At 40.9% G+C, this 22,225-nt stretch overlaps 1 protein-coding gene across 1 annotated transcript; it reads left to right on the top strand.

The window, feature by feature from the left end:
* Positions 1-12,738: 12,738 nt before the first annotated feature.
* Positions 12,739-18,087, top strand: KBTBD6 (kelch repeat and BTB domain containing 6). The gene has a single exon (XM_054446579.1). It carries the CDS (start codon positions 13,156-13,158, stop codon positions 15,178-15,180), a length of 2,025 nt encoding a protein of 674 aa, XP_054302554.1. The 5' UTR covers positions 12,739-13,155; the 3' UTR covers positions 15,181-18,087.
* Positions 18,088-22,225: the final 4,138 nt, after the last annotated feature.

Raw genomic sequence — 22,225 nt, 5'->3', positions numbered from 1 at the left:
GGCATGCCCAGACAAAACGCTAGGCAGGTTCTCTCATCTGCACAAAAGCATCTGGTGTAAACACTTGTGGGGCAGGTGGGAGGGTCTCCCGGGACCTCCCTTATCTGTCTCCTGCATCTATGACAATTAGAAATGGGCAAAACATATGAAGAGACATTTCACCAGAGGTGATATACAGATGAAAATACCTTCAACATCATTAGCCAGCAGGGGAATGCAAATAGATATCACTATACATCTATCTGAATGGCTAAAATTTCACAACTGACAACATCAAATTTTGGCAAAGACGTGCAGAAACTGCATTACTTACACATTGCTGGTGGAATGTAAAATGATATAGCCACTCTGAAAAAATGTTTGGAATTTTCTTACAAAACTAAACATGTAATTACCATATAACCCAGCAAATGTACTCTTGATTATTTATCCCAGAGAAATAACAACTTAGGTTCACATTAAAAACTTGTACATGAATGTTATTTCATAATTTTTTGAGACAGAGTCAGGCTGGAATGCAGTGGTGTGATCTCAGCTCACTGCAACCTCCACCTCCTGGGTTCAAGCAATTCTTGTGCCTCAGCCTCCCAAGAAGCTGGGACTACAGACATGTGCCACCACATACAGCTAATTTTTGTATTTTCAGTAGAGATGGCTTTCACCATGTTGGCCAGGCTGGTCTTGAACTCCTGGACTCAAGTGATCCACTGGTCTTGGCCTCCCAAAGGATTACAGGTGTGAGCCACTGCACCCAGCCTGCAATTTTAAAATAATAGCTGAAAACTGGAACTAACTAGCCCAGATACCTTCAACAGCTGCTACTCATTCTCTGTTGGTCTCTGGTCTCTGTAGATAGATAAAACTAGTTTTTTAAAAAAGCATTTCTCAATTCATTCCACATGACCTGTGCACTGGATTACAACCATCTGTCCATCAAACTCTTTGTTGCCTCACCAAACGAAAATGAAGCTAGATCCACTTGTGAAAAAGGTACCAGGCAGGAGTAACTTTGGCAGAGAAGAGTGTTTTGTTGGACAAGTTCTTAGAGACAGACTGCAATTTTTCAACCACATAGAAATGATCCAGTCCTCCTCTAGTGTTCTGTTGACACCAAGCAATAGATGAAGGTCTCTTTTATTTAAAGTCATGATCCCAGGGAGGTTATCTGTACTCCGTGTGTGCTACTCCTGGAAGACACAAAAAGCTGGGGTGATACTACCACTAAAAGTCAAGTGCTGGCCAGGTGTGGTGGCTCACACCTGTAATCCCAGCACTTTGGGAGGCTGAGGTGGGCAGATCACCTGAGATCAGGAGTTCAAGACCAGCCTGGCCAACATGGTGAAACCCCATCTTTACTAAAAATACAAAAATGTGCTGGGCATGGTGGCTTGCACCTGTAATCCCAGCTACTTGGGAGGCTGAGGCAGAAGAATCACTTGAACCCGGGAGACAGAGGTTGCAGTGAGCCGAGATCTTGCCACTGCACTCCAGAATGGGCAACAAGAGCAAATCTCCACCTCAAAAAAAAAAAGTCGTGTCGGCATAAACAATATACTGACTATATATGTAATTATATATAATAATAAATATATAGTACATCAATATAGTAATACATTGTATATCAATGTTTTTATATCATTCTATTCTATTTATATTATATATTATATAATACATATAATTATATAAATCTATGATTTATGTTATACATATTGTATAATACTATATAATATTCTATTGCACAATATCATATATTGTATATATAATTTATTCACATGATAGATTGATCACACTATAATTAAATACATAATACTGAGTGATATATGAAGGCTCTGGTATTAATAGTTGGGAGGTTTACTGTTTAGTCAGGTTTTTTGAGCCCCTCCTGTGTACTATGTATTATAGGAACTATCATTTCTGCTTTGGGTTTATAGTGAAGTTGGAATTCCACCAGGTTTGGGTAATCAAACTACAAAAAACTGATTTAAAAAACAGACTGCTAATTTAAACAATTTAAGAAAGGGTATGATTTCATTTGTTCTTTTTGACCTTTTTATTTTGTATAAAGAGGCTCTACAAACAGAGAATCCTTTCCAAATTATCAGTTGTGTTCATTATATTAAAAACCCACATTATTATTAATCCTTTGTGGCTATAAAGTAGTAGCAGTTAAAAACATGAAATAAATATACACTTGTTTTTTTAATAGCTCTTTTGCCAGGAATTTTTTTTTTTTTTTTGTGGTGAGAAGCCACAAGGATCTGCTAGTTCAGAGACTTCTTCAATCAGCAGACAGAAGAAGCGATCGGTGAACTTCTAGATGACAACCTTAAATCCACGAAACAAAGCAAAGGAAATGGGCCTATACTAAGACCGAGGCATGGCAATCCTTACGAATTTTGATAAAGTGTAGCTAAAAGTAATAGGACTAGCAAGTATATTTTTTTGATGAATCAAACCACATTTCTTGACCTGAACAGTTTATGTTAGGTTTCCTGTAAAGGATAGTTCAACTCTCCAAACAGAAAATAAGCACATCCCATTGGAAAGAGAAACACAGTACTGACGATTGAGTTAGGACTGGTCACTTGATCCTTCTATGAGCCTTTTTAAAAAACCATACACAAATTAAATTAAACACTTTTTTTTTGGCCAGGCACAGTGGCTCACGCCTGTAATGCCAGCACTTTGGGAGGCTGAGACAGGCAGATCACCTGAGGTGAGGAGTTCAAGACCAGCCTGGCCAACATGGTGAAACCCCGTCTCTACTAAAAATACAAAAATTAGCCGGGCATGGTGGCAGGCGCCTGTAATCCCAGCTGCTTGGGAGGCTGAGGCAGGAGAATCACTTGAATCCAGGAAACAGAGGCTGCAGTGAGCCAAGACTGCACCATTGCACTCCAACCTGGGGGACAAGAGTGAGACTTCGTCTCAAAAAAAAAAAAAAAGTTAAACATTTTTTTCATCTACTACTTCAGAAAAATTGTAGTAAAACTGAGTGATGTAAGACTTATAAGTGACTTTAATATCCCTTGTTTAAAAACAAAGTATTATTAACCATGTGAAAGTTAGGACTGTGGGTGCTACTTTTATTTTTAAGCAAATGTGAATATTAAACTTTGTGCAAAACAGCGAAAAATGAAGACAGTCTATTCTCATAGTACGTCAAGAATAAGAACATACGTCATTGAAACAACTTTACCTTTCAAAAAGAAAGGTAGATCAAAAATCTGAAACAGTGAGACAGTGTTTTTCTCAAACTTTAGTATACACAGGAATCACCAGGAGCTCTTTTTAAAATGCAGATTTTGACTCAGTATTTCTGGGGCCATTTTTTTTAACTAGCTCCTAGGCAATGCCAGATGCTGCTGGTCCAGAGACCACACTTAAGTAGCAAGAATCTCAGACATCTATTATTCAACTAATTAAGTGATTTCATATGTTATACTCTTTGATACAATGAGATTCAATGAAACCACATCATTCAGCTAGACCTATTAGTCTCCCAAAGTACAAAGATAAATTTGACGGCTTTTAAATGTTAATGGAAAAATGTTAAGAAATGGACATATAAACTGAAAATATTTCAGGGTTTTTATAAAACTTCTGGAAAACCCAAGTTTATTACCTCATATACACAAAATCTTTAGAATAACAATGAAGAAAAAACTTTATTTCAAAAATATAATTTAGATTTAAAAAATTAAATTGAAATTGAGAGCACCATAGGATCAATAAAGTACCAACAGTCAAAAACAATTAAAAGGAATCATGAAAATAAATTCTTTTCAAAACTCTATGACAGGTTTTAAACAGGTGAGCTGCCACTAAATAATATGGAAAAGATGTCATTCAGCAGGCAGGCTCACTCACTAGGCACTCCAGCTGAGGGACAGAGGACCCATAAAAACTCTTGTGGTAGCCCATAAGTAAAGTGCAGACTATGGTGGGGATATTCACTTTGGCTATAGAGAAAGAGGACTGCCCAGTTTCAAGACTCGATTTAAAAATCAGATTATTGTAATCAAGACATCTTTCATATTTTGAAGGCTTCAGATGCTCATACTTACATGAGGTGTTTAGTATACTCAGTGAGATAGTCTGGATGTTTGTCCCTCCAAATCTCATGTTGAAATGTGATTCCCCATGCTGAAGGTGGGGCCTGGTGGGATGTGATTGGATCATGGGGGTGGATCCCTCATGAATGGCTTAGCACCATCTCCTTGGTGATGAGTGAGTTCTTGCTCAGTTAGCTCACAGGAGAGCTGGTTGTTTAAAAGAGTCGGGCCCTCCCCATCATTCTCTTGCTCCCACTCTAGCTATGTGACATGCTGGCTCCCCTTCACCTTCCACCATAATTGTAAGCTCACCAGGAGCTGAGCAGATGTTGGCACAGTGCTTCTCATACAGCCTGCAGAACTGTGCGCCAATTAAAACTCTTTTCTTTATAAATTACCCAGCCTCAGGTCTTCCTTTATAGTGATCCAATAATGTCCTAATACACATGTGTTCATGTCTCTAGTTTACATGTTGATTGCTCCAAACCAATGGTCTCACATATATGCATTAGTGTACTACCAATGAATAAAGTTTTATCATCAATTTAGAATTTTGTAAATTGGCATTTTTCATTTTTTCAGATATGTTCTTAACATATAAAATCATATTTTTAATTATCTATGTTATCTAAAATAGAACGCTGAAATGAGAAAAACTTTACTATACATTATGTATGGTTGTTATCACCATACTGTGGATATCCATGTCTACGGAAACAATGACACAAATGAATTCATCTAACCCTCTTTAAAAATATATAGTTTTCCATTTTAATACCACTAACTGTGGTACAGGATTTAGTTTACAGTGTTTGTAGGTCTGGGGAGGTATTAAGGACTCCACACTCAGATAATCAAACAGACTATTCAATTTAGATGGGACTTTGTATACCATCTCTAGATTATACACAGCCCTTGCTCTAAAACATATTAGGACAGAATGACATGCTTATTTCTATTCCTGGACCAGAGTTTCATTTTTAAGTGCAGAAAAGAAGAGGGAATTCAGAGTTTAAAAATTTGAGAGGTAGAGGGTAAGATCTAAACCAAAGTACTCAAATACCTTAGGCAGCAGATCAGTCAATAAGGCTTCTTGGTTGCACTTGGTTATTTCAGAGAAAATAGAACAGGTAGTATATATAGTTAATTTTGACTGTATGTGTAATCATAAAGGAAATAATTTACTAAAAACTCATTGTATGCCAGGCACTACTCCAAATAATTTCAATTTATTTCATTTAACCCTTTAATCACCCTGTGCACTAGGAATTGCTGTCATTTGCTATATGAAGAATAGTGTTGGCTTTAAATTCCTAATCACCCTAACAATATATATATTATAAACTATTGAGAAAAATAATAAAATTTACACTAAGAACAATTTTTGCAAATTGATGTATTCTTTTATTGAGGTATAATCTACAGTAAATAAAATGCATAGATATGAAGAATACATTTCAGTGGGTTTGGCAATTGTGTACACTATGTAACTGCCAGCCCAATTAAGAAAAGAACATTCCCATCACTTCTGAAAGTTTCCTCATGTTCCCTTCCAGTCGATCCAGCAATCCATCCCCCTACTTGCTGCCCCAATAGTGACAGACTCTATTATTATTTTTATTTACCGTACCTTATTTTCCCTGTTCTGAAATTTCACATACGTACAGTAAGTACTCTTGTACATCTGGCTTCTTTCGCTTAGTATAAAATGTTTGAAGCTCATTTACATTTCGTATGAGTCAAAAGTTCTTTCATTTTCTTTCTTAATAGTATTGTACTGCATGAATATACCACAATTTATTTATTCATTCTTCTGTTTATGGGTATTTAATAGTTTCCAGCTTCTAGCTATCATGAATAAAGCTACTGTGAACATTCTTGTATGAGTCATTTTATGGACATATATTTTTATTTTCTTTGGGCAAATCCTAAGGTTGAAATTGTTGACTAACTGTAAAAGAACTGCCAGGCCATTTTCTATTGTGAACATACCAATTATACTCTGACTATTAATGTACAAGAATTCCCGTTGCTTCACATAATCAAGTATTATTCACGTAATCAAGTATTATTCACATAATCAAGTAGTATTGTTAGTCTGTAAAATTTTCCCCATTCTAATGAGAGTGAAATGGTATTTCATTGTGATTTGAATTAGCTTTCCCCTGATGACTAACAATGTTGAGACCTTTTCATGTTTTTTAGCAGTGCATATATCTTCTTTGAGGAAATGTCTTTTCAAGTCTTTTGCCCATTTCACATGACAAATGGCTATTTGGAATACATATTTTAAATTATATATATTTATATATATTTAAAATATATATTATATTCTTTGAGGTAAAATATTTCAAAATAAATATTTCGGATAGTCATTTGTCATGTGCATATATAGAGTAAAAATTTTTCCCAGTCTGTCATTTATGTTTTCCTTTTATATCAGTGTCTTTTGATAGAAGATTTTAGTTCTGATGAAATTCAGTTTGTCAAGTTTTTTTCTCTTATGATTAGTGGTTTGTTGGTTTGTTTCCTACAGAATCTCTGCTTACCCTCAAGTCACAGAAATAGTATTCTGTGTTATCTTTTAGAAGCTTCACAGTTTTAGCTTTTCTGTTCAGTAGTTTTGGGAAAACCCTCAAACCATGTTTTTCCTCTGCTCGCATACCACAACAACAATCATCAACACAAAAGAAAACTTCTGTGACCAAATGTGTGGAGGTTTTCCCCCACACGCCAAGCAGCACACACCAGCTGGGTGTCCTCCAATTCAGTTCTGACACTGTCTACCTGGAGATAGTGTCACATCCCACAGGTTGAGGATCAGTCCTCAAGACTGCCTACTGCCAGCCCCTGCGACCCTCACTCCCGCCGCAAGTTCAGGCCTCTGGAACTTCTTTTTAATTAATTTATTTTTTTGAGACAGAGTCTCGCTCTGTCACCTAGGCTGGAGCGCAGTGGCGTGATCTTGGCTCACTGCAACCCCCATCTCCCAGGTTCCAGCGATTCTCATGCCTCAGCCTGGGATTACTCAGTAGCTGGGATTACTGGCATGCACTACCACGCCCCGCTAAGTTTTTGTTTTTTTTAGTAGAGATGGGGTTTCGCTATGTTGGCCAGGCTGGTCTCAAACTCCTGGCCTCAAGTGACCTGCCTGCTTCGGCCTCCCAAAGTGCTGGGATTACAGGCATGAGCCACTGTACCCGGCCTGGAACAGATCAGCTTCAAGTTGGGGTTCCCACGACCCTCTCTTTGGGTTCGGTTAATTTGCTGGAGCAGTTCACAAAACTCAGATAAACGCATTCAGTGGTTCATTATAAATGATATTACAAAGGATACAGTTGAAGAGACACGCAGAGCAAGGTACAAGGGAAGGGGCGCGGAGTTTCCATGCCCTCTCTAGGCAGGACACCCTCTAGGAACTTCCATGTGTTCAGCTACCTGGAAGCTCTCTGAACCCAGTCCTCTTGGGTTTTTATGGAAGCCTCATGACATCAGCATTTCTTCCCCCAGAGTACAAGGCAGGATTCTCTCTGGAATGAAGGTCTTATGACCCACAATCAGAAAGGTGAGGGAAAATTAGAGTCCTGCCTTGGGGCAGGTGAAAGGAAAGTTAGAGAAAGTCAGAGAGATTCTGTTTCCTGAGGCCTGCCCCTGAGGCCTAACACACTCAAGATTATAACAAAATCTGTAACAAGGGCTATGGAAGTTATGAACCAGGACCATGGATGAAAACATATATACGTATAATAACACCACAGTACTGATATTCACCTTGACTTAATTTTTGCATATGGTATAAAGTAAGCATTATCAACCAAACAAGCAAATAAATTGATTTTATTCAGGCTATTGCAATAAGGAGAGCACCCCACATTCAAAGATTAGAGTGCTTGGCAAGATGCTTTTACCTTATGGTTTATAGGGAGAAGTAGACTTGTTTTAAATGGAATGATTTCTAGTTGGGATTGTTTTTGTAAACAGGGGACATCTCAGTCAGCTGCACAGAAAATGTTTATCTCTCTGTCTAGATAGTTTGGGGTTGACGGGGGCATGTGGTGTACTAATAGCTCTAATTTCAGCTAATGATTCATGAGATAAATGACAGGAAGTGGGAGACTCGTGTCTGGTCTTGCCAGCAAGTTCAGGCAAAAATGAAAAGGCTGTGTTTGGCCTTTTCACAGGTAAACAAGGTAAGGAGGTCATCAGTGAGTCTTATGGTAGGCATGAGAAAAAGCAGACAGAAAGTCATCTACGTCATACAGGAAGGATGGTTCGTTGTGTAAGCCATTTCCCAGAGCACAAAAGAGTTGGGAGATTTAGGAAAACAAAACTTTGTGGAATTTAACTCCATGATCTTGATCTCCATGGGTAAAACTGTCAGTTCAGATTGAAATTCTGTCTGGGAAGTCAGTTGGAAGCAGAGTCACCCTTTGGTCTACCAGATCATGATACATTGTTGAATAATAATTTGTGAAGACAGATAGCTGTGTAGTAGTATTTAAGACTAGGCATGATGTACTGCCCAATTGCAAGGTATAAGACTACAAACAGGAAAATAATTAGTGTATTAGGCCATTCTTTCATTGCTATAAAGAAATACCCGAGACTGGGTAATTTATAAAGAAAAGAGGTTTAATTGGCTCACGGTTCTGCAGGCTTTACAGGAAGCATGGTACTGGTACCTGCTCAGTTTCTAGGGAAGCCTCAGGAAGCTTAAAATCATGGTGGAAGGTGAAGAGGAAGCAGGCATGTCACATGGTGAAAGCAGAAGCAAGAGAGGGAGGAAGAGAGAGTGAGAGAGAATGGGTGGAGGAGGTACCACATATTTTTAAACAAGCAGATCTTGTGGGAACTCAAAGCGGGAGCTCACTTATCACCAAGTGGACAGACAACACAAGTCATTCATGAGGGATCCGCCCCCATGATCCAAACACCTCCCACCAGGCCCCACCTCCAACACTGGGGATCACACTTCAACATGAGATTTGAGCGAGGACAAATATCCAAACTATGTCAATTGGTAATGTTTGTAATACAGCTCAAAACCGGGTCTTCTATTTCTAAATCTTGCCCAGGAGAACATGTCTCAGGCTATTTGAATTTACCTTAGAAAGCCAACTAGCCTTTTCCTTGAGTTTAGTAACTAAGCATCCACTTGTCCTGTTGTGTTTATTCAAGTGCAAAAAGAGATTTTGGCTATGGCACAGATACCTCCCTGTCTAGCTAGAAGGAAGTTGAAAGTTGTAGGATTGGCCATAACAATTTGGGCCTGTGCGTTTAAACTTATTTTCTGTACTTCTAGGGCCAAAGTGGTATAATTTTCTTCTTCTACAAAGGTTAAGGAGAGGCTTGAACTAACTTTTCTTTTTTTTTTGAACTACCCTTTTTAACTGTATTAATGCATAGTGGGTGTCAAGGACCCTCATGGTGCATATGAAAAGAGAATCATTGATATCCCTAGGAGGTTTTCCCCAATTCCCTGTAGTTGCCTCAATTTGGAGGTAATTCCAGAAGGACACACCATTGACAGGTGGGATAGCAGCTTTAAATATTTTGAAGTCCCAGACAATCAGTCCAAATGCCCTTGGGGAAGGCATGAAAAGTGGTATCCTATGGGGAAACAGGTGGGGTCTGAGGTATAGTAATTATTAACGATTACTAGGATTAACAACTGGGTAGATCCCTCAGAAGAGCAGAGTCTTTGTGTGGAACTGAACGCAGTTTGTAAGGCTGGTTAGGAAGTGGTGGAAGAGAAAATGGTTATTATTGGGGATAAAAGTGCTCCTACATTTTTTCCTACACTTGATCCTGAAAAAGTGGAGTCATTGAGTTTGGAGATTTCAAGAGACTCATTAATCATGTTAAGAATTAAGTTTCATTTAGTACATGCTGAGAAATTGGGGATAATAGAAGAGTCAGGCCATAAGGCATCAGACTCTGGGCAGGTTGAGTTCCTTAAAGAGTTTGGCTAGTTTGAATATAAGAGTACCACTGGCCTGCTTGTTTCATTTTTCCAGAGGACTGGTAAGGAGACTGCAGTTTTTGTAACATTGGAAGAACTTGTTGAAGATCCTGAATAACCTTATACTGAAGTGAGTTCCTCCACTGTTATTAAAAAAAACAGAGATCCCTAAGAGGAGAAAATTCTTTCTGGTATCAGGTTAAATTCAGTGGTGATAGTAGCTTGTTTACAGAGAAAAGCTTTTAACCATGCTGAAAACATGCCACCTATGGTTAGAACATATTTGTACCCATAAGACTTTGAGAGTTGATATATTTTCCAATGAAAACAAGGACTAGAGAGAGTTGACTCTCATGCTTGTCCCACTTTACATATTGACTAGGATTGTGTTTCTGGCAGATGGGGCAAGTTGAAGTTAACTGCTCAATATTAGGGCATCCCCAACAATATTTGTGGAGAAAGATTTTCTTTGCCATAATGTGTAATCTCATGGAGGCTGCAGAACAAATTTTGAGTGAGGGACCAAGAGAAATCAAACAGTTGTCTAGGTGTCTCCAAAGCCCATCTGAGTAGATAAAACATCCAGCTTGTTGCTTTTTTGCTTTTTCAGTCTCAGGTGCTAGCAGCTGTTATATCTTAAGTTTCTTAAGAGTTTCTGTCTTTAGAGTAGGTTGAGCAAGGAGAAGTATACACGTGATTCAGGAGGTGTTTTCTTGGGAAGCAGCAACCTTAGCATATTTTCAGCCAGTTAAGTTTCCTTTAGCTTTGTTAGTCCAGCCACTAGTGTGAGCTTTGATTTTTGAGAATAGCTAATTTCTGGATAGCTGTAAAGACTTAAATAGGGGGGCTGGGCGGTGGTTCACGCTTGTAATCCCAGCGCTGTGGGAGGCCGAGGCGGGTGGATTACCTGAGGTCAGGAGTTTGAGACCAGCCTGGCCAACATGGCAAAACCCCATCTCAACTAAAAGTAAAAAAAAAAAAAAAAAATTAGCCGGTCATGGTGGTGGGCGCCTGTAATCCTAGTTACTCAGGAGGCTGAGGCAGGAGAATTGCTTGAACCCGGGAGGCAGAGGTTGCAGTGAGCCAAGACTGCGCCACTGCAACTCCAGCCTGTGTGACAAGAGCGAGACTCCATCTCAAAAAAAAAAAAAAGACTTAAATAGGTTAGTGAGTTGGGTTCTGATTGGTACTCCTCAGTTGTCATAAACCTCTTTCTTTCCATAGCATACCAAAATAACGTACAATTCCAAAAGTAAACTGGCTGTCTGTATAAATGTTAGTTCCCTTATCTTGTGCTAACATGCAAGTTTGGGTGAGTGCTTAAGAATTCAATGATTTGGGCCACGTTAACTTAGGTGGAGATTTCAACTTAATAGGCTGTTGAAAATCTGCAATAGTGTATCCTGCTTAAAATTCCCCATTTGTACTCCTGAGGTAAGAATCATCTACAAAGAAGGTGATATCAAGGTCTCTGAGAGGAGTTCTGGTGATGTCAGAGTGAGGAAATGTGAATGACTGTGTGCCGGTGATTCAGTCACAAGGTTGTCCTTCAGAGGGAATGGGAAGAAGACTGGCTTGGTTGTTTTGACTACTGTGGACAGTGATGAGAGAGGAAGACAGTGGCAGGGTTTCACAGGAGGTGAGTCCAAAGTGGAAACGTGTTAGGTGTTCTCAGTGACTTCTAATGTTTGAACTGCATAGGTAAGTAAAGGTTGAGTGAATGACTAAAAATAAAGTCAGCTCTGATGGAGCAGCAACTTCATACAAGCAAGGGGAGAAATGCTTGAGCCATTGGGTCTAAAAGGATGCTAAATTACCAACCAGGCCTCTGGCTTCCATTGTGTTTTGGGGTGAGGACCCCCTAAAGCATGTCTCTTCTTTTGTGTAAAAAAGGGAAAGGGGTACTGAATATTGGAGAGACCAAGTGGGAGAAGTGGCTACAGAGGACTTCACGTCTGGAAGGAAAGTCTCAAAGTCAGGTGACTGGAGGTGGTCTCCTTTTAGTCATGGCAAGTAAGGACAGGCAATTGTGAAAAAGCCAGGGATCTAATTCCAGCAATAGCCAACCAATCCTACAAACCCTGAGTTATCTTTTGGTACCAGGGAGAGGCATAGTGAGTAAAAAAAAAAAAAAAAAAATCATTTCTAATGGATGCATACACTAATACAAGATGTTAATAATAAGGGAACTGTGAAGTGGGGAGAGATATATGCAAGTTCCCTGTCCCTGCTGCTCAATTTTTCCGTAAACCTAAAAATAAAATCTAGTTTACACACACACCCACACGCCCCTAAAAAGGGATCTCTACTGGAACTTGCAAGGTTTTCTGTTTTGGGGGGTTTTTTGTTTTCCTACAGGCTCATAATTTCAAATTAGTGATGCTTCCTTTTTTTTTTTTTTATAAAGGCTGGAAGAAAACTTATCGAACCTTTACATTCTAAGAACTGAGTAATTATTCTACAAACCAACAAATATTTATTAACAGCGTCCTATAACCAACTCATGTAATCTTCACACAATCCTATGAAATACTACTGTTCACATTTTACAAAAGAAGAAACAGTTCAAAGAGATAAGTCAAACAATACATACTAGAACGAGGCGACTACTCTGGATTCCAAAAACCACACTTCCAAACCACAAAATCGAATCTAGGAAAATTGGCGCTCTCGAGTGTCGTCAGCTAAAACAAGGAACACCAGAGAAGGATCGCGATATTACACCAACTACTACTCCCAACATGCAAAGCGGACTCTTTCCCTCGGTCTCCGCCCGGGAGTCTGAGAGCCCCAGCAGCCCTCGGGGCGCGAAAGGCAACCTGGGAGCGGGAGTTCTCCCGGGCGCCTAGTATTGTCGCCCACGCTGCAGTAGCGGCTTCTGCGGCTCCAAGCCAGCGGGTCTTGTGAAGGCGAGCAGACGCGGAGAAAGGACGCGGGAGTGAGAGAGGGTGAGTCAGCCACTGTCTAAACGATAAAGGGAGGCGGCTCCTCGGGGTAGGGCTGAATTCAGTAAATGGGCTCGTGCTGCGGTCTCTTCGGAGACGCTGCTATCTTAGCGTCAGCGAGGGAAGGTTGAGGAGGAGCCAGAGCCGGGTCCTGCAGCCTTTCTCGCCATCAGCGCCCGTCGCCATCTCCACCATGCAGTCCCGGGAAGACGCCCCGCGCTCTCGCCGCCTCGCCAGTCCCCGTGGTGGGAAGCGGCCCAAGAAGATTCACAAACCCACAGTTTCGGCCTTTTTCACGGGTCCAGAGGAATTAAAGGACACGGCCCATTCTGCAGCCCTGCTGGCACAGCTCAAGTCCTTCTATGATGCGCGGCTGCTGTGCGATGTGACCATCGAGGTGGTGACGCCTGGCAGCGGGCCTGGCACGGGTCGCCTGTTCCCCTGCAACCGCAATGTGCTGGCCGCGGCATGTCCCTACTTCAAGAGTATGTTCACAGGTGGCATGTACGAGAGCCAGCAGGCCAGCGTGACCATGCACGATGTGGACGCTGAGTCCTTCGAGGTATTGGTCGACTACTGCTACACGGGTCGTGTGTCTCTCAGTGAGGCCAACGTGGAGCGCCTATACGCGGCCTCCGACATGCTCCAGCTGGAATATGTGCGGGAAGCCTGTGCCTCCTTCTTAGCCCGACGTCTTGACCTGACCAACTGCACCGCCATCCTCAAGTTTGCAGACGCCTTTGGCCATCGCAAGCTGCGATCCCAGGCCCAGTCCTATATAGCTCAGAACTTCAAGCAACTCAGCCACATGGGTTCAATTCGGGAGGAGAGTCTAGCAGATCTGACCCTGGCCCAGCTGCTGGCTGTCCTGCGCTTGGATAGTCTGGACGTGGAGAGTGAGCAGACAGTGTGTCATGTGGCAGTGCAGTGGCTGGAGGCTGCTCCCAAAGAGCGGGGTCCCAGTGCTGCAGAAGTCTTCAAGTGCGTGCGCTGGATGCACTTCACTGAAGAAGATCAGGACTACTTAGAAGGGCTGCTGACCAAGCCCATCGTGAAGAAGTACTGCCTGGACGTTATTGAAGGGGCCCTGCAGATGCGCTATGGTGACCTGTTGTACAAGTCTCTGGCGCCAGTGCCAAACAGCAGCAGCAGCAGTAGCAGCAGCAACTCTCTTGTATCTGCAGCAGAAAATCCACCCCAGAGACTGGGTATGTGTGCCAAGGAGATGGTGATCTTCTTTGGACACCCCAGAGATCCCTTTCTGTGCTGTGATCCATACTCGGGGGACCTTTACAAAGTGCCGTCACCTTTGACCTGTCTGGCTCACACTAGGACTGTCACCACTTTAGCTGTCTGTATCTCTCCTGACCATGACATCTATCTAGCTGCTCAGCCCAGGACAGACCTCTGGGTGTACAAACCAGCTCAGAATAGTTGGCAGCAACTTGCAGATCGCTTGCTGTGTCGTGAGGGCATGGATGTGGCATATCTCAATGGCTACATCTACATTTTGGGGGGGCGAGACCCTATTACTGGAGTTAAGTTGAAGGAAGTGGAATGCTACAATGTTAAGAGAAACCAGTGGGCATTGGTGGCTCCACTGCCCCATTCTTTTTTATCCTTTGACCTAATGGTAATTCGAGACTATCTCTATGCTCTCAACAGTAAGCGCATGTTCTGTTATGATCCTAGCCATAATATGTGGCTGAAGTGCGTTTCTCTGAAGCGCAATGACTTTCAGGAAGCCTGTGTCTTCAATGAGGAGATCTATTGTATCTGTGATATCCCAGTCATGAAGGTCTACAACCCAGTTAGGGCAGAATGGAGGCAAATGAATAATATTCCCTTAGTCTCAGAGACCAACAACTACAGGATTATCAAGCATGGCCAAAAATTGTTGCTCATCACCTCTCGCACCCCACAGTGGAAAAAGAACCGGGTGACTGTGTATGAATACGATATTAGGGGAGACCAATGGATTAATATAGGTACCACATTAGGCCTCTTGCAGTTTGATTCTAACTTTTTTTGCCTCTCTGCTCGTGTTTATCCTTCCTGCCTTGAACCTGGTCAGAGTTTCCTCACTGAAGAAGAAGAAATACCAAGTGAGTCTAGCACTGAATGGGACTTAGGTGGATTCAGTGAGCCAGACTCTGAGTCAGGAAGTTCAAGTTCTCTTTCTGATGATGATTTTTGGGTGCGTGTAGCGCCTCAGTGAAATGCACAGGATCAACAGGGTTTGTTGTAACTAAATTGAAACACTAAGTTGTTTTTACTGTTTTGGAAAATATCTTAAATATCCTTTTTGTTCCTAAAGGAGAGGAAAAGTTGATTAACTTCTGGTTTGGTTTAGAAAAAGTAATGTTTGAAATACGAAGGTAATTTAATGTTACAAATTTTAACACTCAAATCAACCTTTTAATAATTTTCTGTGCTAAGGGTCCAGTATTTATTTTATTATTTAGTGTGTTTATGTTTCATGACACTAATTTAGTCTTTTGATAAATTTTACACTCTGTTTACTGCCACAAGCACTGTGGCAATAATTTTTCAATTTTAATTTTTATAATAGAAAAATGATTAGGAATTGCTAGATAGTGTTTTGAAAGCGTATCTTTTTCTTCAGGACAATGTAGATTTCCGAAATGGTTAACCTAAGGGGTCTTTACAAAATATGTTATAAGTTAAACATAATTTGGGAAGTTTTACTTTTGTTTTCTTCTATGAAGAAAAAAATGCAGGCTGGGCGCGGTGGCTCACGCCTGTAATCCTAGCACTTTGGGAGGCCGGGGCGGGTGGATCACCTGAGGTCAGGAGTTCAAGACCAGCCTGGCCAACATGGTGAAACCCCATCTCTACTAAAAATACAAAAATTAGCTGGGCATGGTGGCATGCGCCTGTAATCCCAGCTGCCCAGGAGGCCAAGGCAGGAGAATTGCTGAAACCCGGGAGTCAGAGGCTGCAGAGAGCCAAGATTGGGCCACTGCACTCCAGCCTGGATGACAGAGTGAGACTCCGTCTCAAAAAAAAAAAAAAAAAACAAGAAAAACAAACAAAAAAAAAAGCATATATGTATTAGGGTGACTGAGTGGTGATTTCATTTATAATAATACAGAGAATAGCTATAAGCTCATTGACAGTAAAAACAAACCAGGATTCTACTGGTTTCGTTTTAATTTTGGAATTTAGAATGTATATTTGCAAAGTCACCAATTTTCATCTAAAAGATTATATTCTAGTTGTGTCACCAAATTATCAAAAAACCTTAAAAAAGAAGTAACTTGCTTTGTAGGTTTGTATTGTTGATCTCAACCTGATACATGCTTCATTTAATCAGGAATAATTCTTTTTTCTGCTGGACATGTATAAATTTCACTGGATTGTATAAATTTTTATCTATTGCCTTAAACATTTATGTGATTCTCAATATGTTTTAGCTGCACAGTTTTGGTGTTCATCTTAGAGGATTCTTCAGCAGAAGTGATATTTCTTTACTGTTTTGTGAGGTAATAATGATTTTGAAAATATATATAAGCTAAAAACAGTATTTCGTTGATATCAGTAGTCGTTGTGTTAACTATAAAGTCAAGTGCCAGCAAAGAACTTTAAAACTGTAAAGCTGTGTATAGAACTGTTTTGTGTAGCATGGAAATATTCTGTCAGCTTTTTAAAGTCACTAAATGTTCTTGATTATCAGCTTGAAGGTATTTTTGTTTTACAAGTTGACAGTTGCTGGGTGTAGTGGCTCATGCCTGTAATCCTAGCAACTCAGGGGGCTGAGGTGGGAGGATTGCATCAGCCCAGGAGTTTGAGACCAGCCTGGGCAACATAGCAAAACCCCATGTCTACAAAAATAAAAAATATGTCTGGGCATGGTGGCCCAAGTCTGAGTCCCAGCTACTTGGGAGGATCACTTGAATGTAGGATCACTTCAGTCTAGGAGTTCGGGGCTGCAGCTGTCATCTGCAGCTATAATCATAGCTCGCTGCAGCTATGATCATGTCTCTGCACTCCAGCTTTGGCAACAGAACGAGATCCCATCTCTTAGAAAAACAAAGTTGATAGTTAAAGAACATAAGTGGATGATGGCATTTGAGGCCACTAGTGAAAGTATGTTTTCTCTAAAATATTTCTCTAATAGTGATATAAATGGCTATTTTATTATGATGTTTGTATGTGTTTTGTATTTCTCTGTTAAACCATGCTCCAGTCTTTTGTTTTTCTGTTACCGTAATGTAAGAGAAAGTCTTGGAATGGAGACTAAATCCCACGAAACTGACATTGTTAAACACACTAAAACAAAAGTACTTACCTCTTGAAGATTTAATATATAATGGTTGACATGATACATGTACATGATAAATGACCACATGCTTATGGTCTATATTTTCCTTTATCCTGTTAGTATTACCTTCCTTAATCTTTGTTCATTAACATGCTAATTCCTCTTCAGTGTTTATTTTCTAGTGACAGAATGCTAACATTTCTTACACCCTGGCAGAAGGGAGAGAAATGTGTTTTGGGGTGGGTAACTAAATTTTGGAGTGAAATATCATAAGATGAGAATGGAAAGAGGGAGACACAAAAAGAGTTATAACAAAAAAAAATGGTTTTTTTAGCCATTTGACTGGCTCTTTAAATAGTCTACAAGACATTCATGTTTAACATCACTTTCAGTGAAATAAAATGTGCCGTACTAGTATGTGCTTCAAAAGGGCAAATGTGCTTTAGTGCCCTAAGGCTAAATTTTGGTCATTTGACATCAGAGATGTTATAAGTATTGCACTTAATACACGCCTATTTCTCAATAGTGTTATTTTTTGGCTAGCATTTTCTTTACCATTATATTGTTGATAGCTTTTTGTTCTCTAAGGTTGAAACATGACAGTGCTTATCTCAAACAGATTACCCATCTGCAGAATTAAGGAAAGCAATTTATGTATGAAAGAAATTCTCGAATTCGTCATTCTCAACCTTTGAATTAAAGCTTAGACTAAATAGTAATATATCGTGGGAAGGATTTTGGTTTTGTGATATTTCTGTGAATTAAGGAATAGATGTTAACCATTATTTTGTAGAAAAGTGATTTGTATGTGGTTAATTATAAATAAAACTGGTACCAGAACTTATGCTTCCTGACTTTTTACTTCAGTGATTCCACTAAATGTATAAAACTTTTGCGTGTGCAGTTAATCAGGGGTCCCCAGCCCCCAGGCTGCAGACCTGTACCAGTCTGTGGCCTGTTAGGAACTGGACTCACACAGTGAGCTGCAGGCAAGCAAGCATTAGCTCTGCCTCCTATTAGATCAGCAGTGGCATTAGGTTCTCATAGGAGTGTAAACTCTATTGTGAACTGCATGTGCAAGGGATCTATGTTACATGTTCCTAATGAGAATCTAATTAATGCCTGATGATCTGAGGTGGGACAGTTTCATCCTGAAACTATCCCCTTACCCCTAGTCATGGAAACTGGTCCCTGGTGCCCAAAAAGGTTGGGGATCACTGTAGTGAATGATAAAACTAGCAGTGCTGAAATCCCTTCATGACAAGAAAATGTAACTGTCTAATTTTCCAATTAAGCCACACATATTTTAGCAAACGCTTAATAGAATGTCATTTGTCAGACTACCATCTGTAAGATTTAGAATGACATTAATTATCTTTTGTATTTATGTCCTTGTAGTCTGAAAAGCTGAGAACCCAAATTATTGCAAATTCTTTTAAATGCAAACGATAGGTAGTATTAGAGTTTTCAAAAGGATAAAATAGAAACAAATTTAGCCACTAACTGTTCTAAATATGGATTAAAGATTGAAATTAAGTTGTAATAGCTCTTTTTCATCATTTTTAATTGAGCAGGGATTTATTTTTTAATTTTTATATCTTGTTGAGAATCTGAGGAAAGCTTTTGATCCATTCCCAAGCAAAAGGCACATAATTTATAATTTCAAGGATGTTTCACTTTTCTGAAGCTCATCAGACCCAAGGTAAGAGCACTTGTAATAGGATCTCTTTTGCCATACCTGCTTAAAAATTTCAATACCCCTTTTATTATTCTAAATAACCTGATTTGTTTTGTTTTTAAATAGAGATAGGGTCTGTATTAGTCTGTTCTCATGCTGCTAATAAAGACACAAGAGACTGGGTAATTTATAAGGAAAAGGAGGTTTAATGGACTCACAGTTCCATGTGGCTGGGGAGGCCTCACAATCATGGTGGAAGGCAAAGGAAGAGCAAAGTCACGTCTTACAGGCCAAGCAAGGTGGCTAACACCTGTAATCCCAGCACTCTGGGAGGCCAGGGTGGGCAGGATCACATGAGAGCAGGAGTTCAAGACCAGCCTGGCCAACATGCAAAACCCTGTCTCTACTTAAAAAATACAAAAATTAGCTGGGCGTGATGACAGTCACCTATAGTCCCAGCTACTGTGGAGGCTGAGGCAGGAGAATTACTTGAACCCAGGAGGCAGAGGTTGCAGTGAGCTGAGGTCATACCACTGCACTCCAGCCTGGGCAACAGAGTGAGACTCTATTTCAAAAAAAAAAAAAAGGGTCACACCTTACATGGCGGCAGGCAAGAGAGAGCAAGTGCAGGGGAGCTCGCTTTATAAAACCATCAGATTTCATGAGACTTATTCACTATCAGGAGAACAACACAGAAAAGACTCACCCTCGTGATTCAATTACCTCCCACCGGGTCCCTCCCATGATGTGGGAATTATGGGAGCTACAATTTGAGATTTGGGTGGGGACACAGACAAACCATATTAGAGTCTCATTATTCTGCCTAGGCTGGAGTGCAGTGGCACAATCATAGCTCACTGTAAACTTGAACTCCTGGACTCAAGCCATCCTCCCACCTTAGCCTCCTGAGTAGCTAGGACTACAGGCACACACCACCATTACCAGCTAATTTGTTAAATTTTTTGTTGAAATGATAAACTCCTGGCCTCAAGTTTTATCCTCCAGCCTCAGCCTCCCAGAGTGCTGGGATTACATGTATAAGCCATGATGTCCAGCCTTATTTATTTTTATTTTTATTTTTATTGAGACAGAGTCTTGCTCTGTCTCCCAGGCTGGAATGCAGTGGTGCAATCTCAGCTCACTGCACACCCCCCCCCGCCCCCCCCACCACCCGGTTCCTGGGTTCAAGCAATTCTCCTGCTTCAGCCTCCTGAGTAGCTGGGATTATAGGCACCTGCCACTACACCCAGCTAATTTTGGGTTCAAGCAATTCTCCTGCTTCAGCCTCCTGAGTAGCTGGGATTATAGGCACCTGCCACTACACCCAGCTAATTTTTGTATTTTTAGTAGAGACGGTGTTTCACCATGTCGGCCAGACTGCTCTCTTTTAACCATGTAAGGTCTTCCACGGCTGCATCCCAAGTCTGCATTAAGATTTCAGATGCCCAGGTTGGTCTCAAAATCCTGGGCTCAAGCCATTCACCCGCCTCTGCCTCCCAAACTGCTGGGATTACAGGCATGAGCCACTGTGCCCAGTACCTTTAAGTTTATGGGAGATAAGTAGAAATGAAATATAGAATGGAGTCACATACTTGACAGAAGTAGTTATCCTAAATGTTTTCTGAAAGCTGTTTTGAAGTTTTCACAAACCGAAAAAAAATGACACTATATGTATATATTGACTAAAGCACAATTTACCTGAACTTAGTACAAGAAATGGGCAAGAAACTAAGTTTTGAATAAACTATTGTGGCTAATGGTCTGAACTTCAACAAAGGGGGAAATAAGTAGATTACTTTCACACTGCACTGCAAAGATGATTCAGGCACAGAAAATGCTGTAATGTTGCTAGATAGCCTAGTTAGCTGTAAGAAATTTCCAGTTTTCGGCCGGGTGCGGTGGCTGACGCCTGTAATTCCAGCACTTTGGGAGGCCAAGGCAGGCAGATTATGAGGTCAGGAGTTCAAGACCAGCCTGGCCAACATAGTGAAACCCATCTCTACTAAAAATACAAAAATTAGCCAGGCATGGTGGCATGCATCTGTAGTCCCAGCTGCTTGGGAGGCTGAGGCAGGAGAATCACTTGAACCCAGGAGGCAGAGGTTGTGGTGAGCCGAGATTGCACCACTGCACTCCAGCCTGGGCAGCAGAGTGAGACTCCATCTCAAAAAAATAAATAATTAAAAAATAATAATAATAAAAATAGCCTTTCTCCCCTATCCTACAAGGAGCAATGGCTAAATTCTAACTAGATACATGTTGATCCAGAATAGAGACTACCTCTCCCAGGCATCCCTGCAGCTAGATGTGGCCATGTAGTTAAGATCTGGCCAATTTCATGCGACCCGAAGCAATATGCACAACTTCTCTTACAGGGACAGTCATGCCCTCTCCTTCCCTTTCTTTCTTGATGGCTGGAACATGGACATGAGGATGAACCACCTTGGACCATGTGGGTCAGGGCAACACCCTAAGTAAGGATAGCAGAACAGGAAGACAGAAATGCCTGGGTCTCAGATGACTTCGTAGATTAGGATCCACACAACAGACTGGACTTTTATATAAGGAACTCATTTAAAGGACTAGGGAGTCTCAGCCTGAGCAACATAGTGAGACCTTATCTCTAATTAAAAAAAAAAAAAAAATTAAGGCCAGGTGTGGTGGCTCACGCCTGTAATCCCAGCACTTTGGGAGGCTGAGACAGGCGGATCACCTGAGGTCAGGAGTTCAAGACCAGCCTGACCAACATAGAGAAACCCTGTCTCTACTAAAAATACAAAACTAGCCGGGCGTGGTGGTGCATGCCTGTAATCCCAGCTACTTGGAAGGCTGAGACAGCAGAATCGCTTGAACCCGGGGGGCGGAGATTGCGGTAAACCAGAGCCGAGATCACGCCATTGCACTCCAGCCTGGGCAACCAAAGCAAAACTCCGTCCAAAAAAAAATTAACCAAGCATGGTGGTGCATGCCTATGGGCCAGCCACATGGAAGGCTGAGTTGGAAGGATCACCTGGGCCCAGGCGATTGAGGCTGCAGTGAGCTATGATCATGCCACTGCACTCCAGCCTGGGTGACAGAGATTCTGTATCTAAAAAAAGAAAAAAGAATTATAGGGTCTCTATTACATATGACCAACCTATGTGCTAACTAATGCATAAAGTGAGAGAAAACATTGTCCCATGATATAGTCTCTGTATTATATATATATTTATTTCTCTGTATACAGAGAAAGCCCTGTAAACATTGAGACTCTGGATTAGGCTGTGTTTGAAGTGAGTGCCATTGCTGGATTTTCTCATG

The sequence above is a fragment of the Pongo pygmaeus genome, chromosome 14 (genome assembly GCF_028885625.2).
Source record: "Pongo pygmaeus isolate AG05252 chromosome 14, NHGRI_mPonPyg2-v2.0_pri, whole genome shotgun sequence".
Lineage (NCBI taxonomy): Eukaryota > Metazoa > Chordata > Mammalia > Primates > Hominidae > Pongo > Pongo pygmaeus.
This window is presented reverse-complemented; position numbering and strand designations above follow the sequence as displayed.